The following is a 3,315-nucleotide window of genomic DNA, read 5'->3' as shown; positions in this document are numbered from 1 at the left end:
GTACTTGATACTGAGTGATTCCACTATAAAGATGTACATGGAAGAGAACAGAGAAAAATGTGTTCATTCATTCAACAAACCTTTATTAATTGTGCTACAGTAGGTATTGGGGATTGCATCCTGGAGATATGAAGACTGAAGTCTGTCCACAAAGAATTTAGATTCTATTGCTGAGAATCTATTAACATGTAGATATAAAATGCAAAATCATTACAAAATGATTTTCCAGTAGGAGGGCATTAGGAACCAAGGAAACCAAGAAAGGTTGTATATACTGAATTGTGGATAGTATGAAAGGGGGTGCTTACCAGTCATAGGAGAAAGCTCATGAAAAGAAGAGGAATTGGGATGTCCTGATAAAGACTAGCAAGCGGGTCCACTTGCCTGAATATCAAGTATCTTAAGGAGAATAACTCATCATAAGCCTGAGGAGGTAGGATGAAGCCACATTGTAGAAGTTTATTTTTTTGTTTGTTTGTTTGTTTTTAATGGCTTCCATCTTATGCTAGAGGCAAATAGGAGTCATTAGAGCTTCCTGGTCAAGGGAGTGACATAATCAGATTTCTACTGTAGGAGTATCATTCTGGCAACTATGTGAAGGATGGTTTGGAAGAGGGCAGGGACCAAAGGCAGAGAGACCTATTAGGAGCCTATTGCAAAAAATGTAGTAGTTCATTCCAAATCAGCTGTCAAAAATATAAATTAATACCAAAGTAAAAGAAAGAATAAAAATAAGGTATGGCATTGAGAAGCAATTCGAAGCTGAACTACTCAAACAAGCTAGTGGCTCTGTAAAACGGGAAGAATGAAAACACAGACATTGGCATTGCTTAAAGAAGTTTAATCAATCAAAATCAGCCATCACAACACAGAAACTCAAAGAGCTTAGGCACTACCTTAGAATGTAAACTGGATTTTATTCCCTATAAGAAGCAAGAGCTTTTATCTTAATTCTCAGAAAATGTGGTAATGGGACAATGAATTAGAGAAACACAGAATTAGAACCAGAAATGGCTTTTAAAAACACTCGGTCCAACCTATTTCTTTTACAGTGGAGAAAACTTTCACAGAGGTTAAGTGCTTGGCCAAGGTCATACAGGCAGGGTCTTGATGAGACAGGATTTGAATCCTGTGTTTGCCTCTAACATACCACTGCACCACACTGCCTCAACCAAAATATATTGTTCAACCTAAAATTAGATTATCTAGGCATAGGGCTGACTTAAACCTTTGAAATTATTTTAGGCAACATTGTTCAGTCACCTTCTACAATAATATTTAAGGCAAGTTATCTTCCTCAAGAGACTGCCAAGAGGAAGGAGGGAACAAGCAAAGATTGACTTCTCATTATCCAAAGACCTCTGGCATCTCAACATTACCTTTAGTAGCCCATTGTTTATAAACATACAAAATAGGTAACAGTAAAGGAGCCTGTAATACAATGCTTGTCTAAGCAGCTGTGTAGACTAAATCAGATACACAGATTGCCCAACCCCCATAATCATTGACTAGAGGACATAAATCATTGGAGCAAGTTTGCTCCCCCTTCTATTCCTAGCTACAGAATAATATTTGATATTCCTGCCTCCAACCGTGACCCTCAACTCTACTTCAAATGAACATGTGCAGAGGAGAGTTCATCTATATGGATGTTCTCAGTGAGAAGATATACAAATAGCAAATGTGCCTCTAAAAAGAGTCCATAGACAGTAATTGTGAATCTGTTAAGTGTTTTGTCCTCCATTTATCCTCCCCTAATGGACACAAGATTGACATCAAAGACACCAAACATACTGTAGTAGACAGATATCCACAAACGGCACAGAATTGATCTTTACCCATCAAATGACAAGACATCCCCAATGTGATACAGGTTATGACTAAAGGTGCTAGCCAACTTTTGCACAGGGTTATTATTATTATTGCTTTTCCAGTCATTCCATCCACTGTTCTTTTGAATTCGTTTTCTTTACCAGAGGTTCAGAGACAGTGAGGCTGAGTGTGATCAATCAGACAGGATCTCTGAGAAGCCTGGTTTGGATTTCTGCTGATGCTCCAGTCGGTTCAAGATGAACTGGCTAGTGTCAAGAAAGCGCTCAACACAGTTTACAAAACAAGATTCTGTCCTACTGTCCAGCCTTGGCCCCGGCTTGTCCATACACTTCTCCCAACATAGTTCAGTCATCTGGTGGACCAGTTGCTGGAACCGCTGCCTCTGAGTTTCTGCCTCGATGAAACTCTGCAGCTGCGGGTCTACAGAGCCGAGTCCCTCAAAAAAGGACGAGGATGAATTCATGCCCTGCCAGGATCTTGGCAGTGAAGCCAAGTAAGAGCCCGCCAACCTTTCGGGATCTTCTGTCAGGAAGAGAATCAGGAACTGTCCGCTTATGGATGCCGCCTACACATGGACACCTCCGATCAACTCCCCTATGATCCTACCCAATTTAATCACTAGGCAGCAAATTCCGGAGAGCCTCACAAAGCTGCAGATTTATGTAGACCCCTCCCCTTTTAGAAAATCACACTGACCGAGCTGGTAGAAGGTTGTGAGCTGCATTACCTCACAAAGAGCGTCCTTGAGGGGTGGGGTGCAGTAATGGAGAGGTAGGCAAACTGTGAGTCTGGTAGTACTGGGTTCAAGTCTACCCTCTGTCTTTTTAAGAACTTCAGGTTTCAGAACAGTTGATAATCTGCTTGGATGGGGAAGGTCTTCCATTAAGAGCTCCATATACCACTAAAATCGCAGGTTCAGAATGACGTGGGGAAAAAAAAAAACCAGCCAGGACCGTTACTTTCATACCCACCCAGAAGCTTTCAGGTTTCTCTCTCTCTCTCTCTCTCTCTCTCTCTCTCTCTCTCTCTCTCTCTCTCTCTCTCTCTCTCTCTCTCTCTCTCTCTCTCTCTCTCTCTCTCTCTCTCTCTCTCTCTCTCTCTCTCTCTCTCTCTCTCTTCCTCTCTCTCCTTCCTCTCTCTCTCTCCCCTTCTTCTCTCTCTCTCTCTCCTTCCCCCCCCTCTTTCTCCCCCTTCCCTCCCTCTCTCCCCCAACAGAGATCATGGATGAAACTAGAAAGAAAAGATGGGAAGCATTCCAAAAATAATGAAAACAGTACCCCCTCTGGAGTCAAAGGAGCTAAATTTAAATTACACTTCCACTACTTGGTATCTATAGGACTTTGGTCAAATTATTTTTCCTTTCAGGGATTCAATCCTCCTCCTCTGTGAAATAAGCAGATAGAATTTGATTTCTAAAGGTGCTATCTTAGCATGATTAACTGAATAACTACAAAGTTTGCATGCTCTTTCTGGGGAGGTGAC

The 3,315-nt window shown here is 41.5% G+C and overlaps 1 protein-coding gene across 1 annotated transcript; it reads right to left on the bottom strand.

Annotated features, from left to right (window-relative positions):
- Nucleotides 1-1,815: 1,815 nt before the first annotated feature.
- Nucleotides 1,816-2,589, bottom strand: LOC100013545 (mitochondrial import inner membrane translocase subunit Tim8 A-like). Its single transcript, XM_056807239.1, has one exon. It carries the CDS (start codon nt 2,294-2,296, stop codon nt 2,006-2,008), a length of 291 nt encoding a protein of 96 aa, XP_056663217.1. The 5' UTR covers nt 2,297-2,589; the 3' UTR covers nt 1,816-2,005.
- Between the last annotated feature and the right edge of the window lie 726 nt (nt 2,590-3,315).

This window comes from Monodelphis domestica, chromosome 8 (assembly GCF_027887165.1).
Source record: "Monodelphis domestica isolate mMonDom1 chromosome 8, mMonDom1.pri, whole genome shotgun sequence".
Classification (NCBI taxonomy): domain Eukaryota; kingdom Metazoa; phylum Chordata; class Mammalia; order Didelphimorphia; family Didelphidae; genus Monodelphis; species Monodelphis domestica.
The sequence above is the reverse complement of the archived record's forward strand: the minus strand, read 5'-3'. Positions and strand labels throughout refer to the sequence as shown.

Bases quoted from the DNA above. Each gene is read 5' to 3' on its own strand.
- LOC100013545 (XM_056807239.1), bottom strand. From the start codon at position 2,296: ATGAATTCATCCTCGTCCTTTTTTGAGGGACTCGGCTCTGTAGACCCG.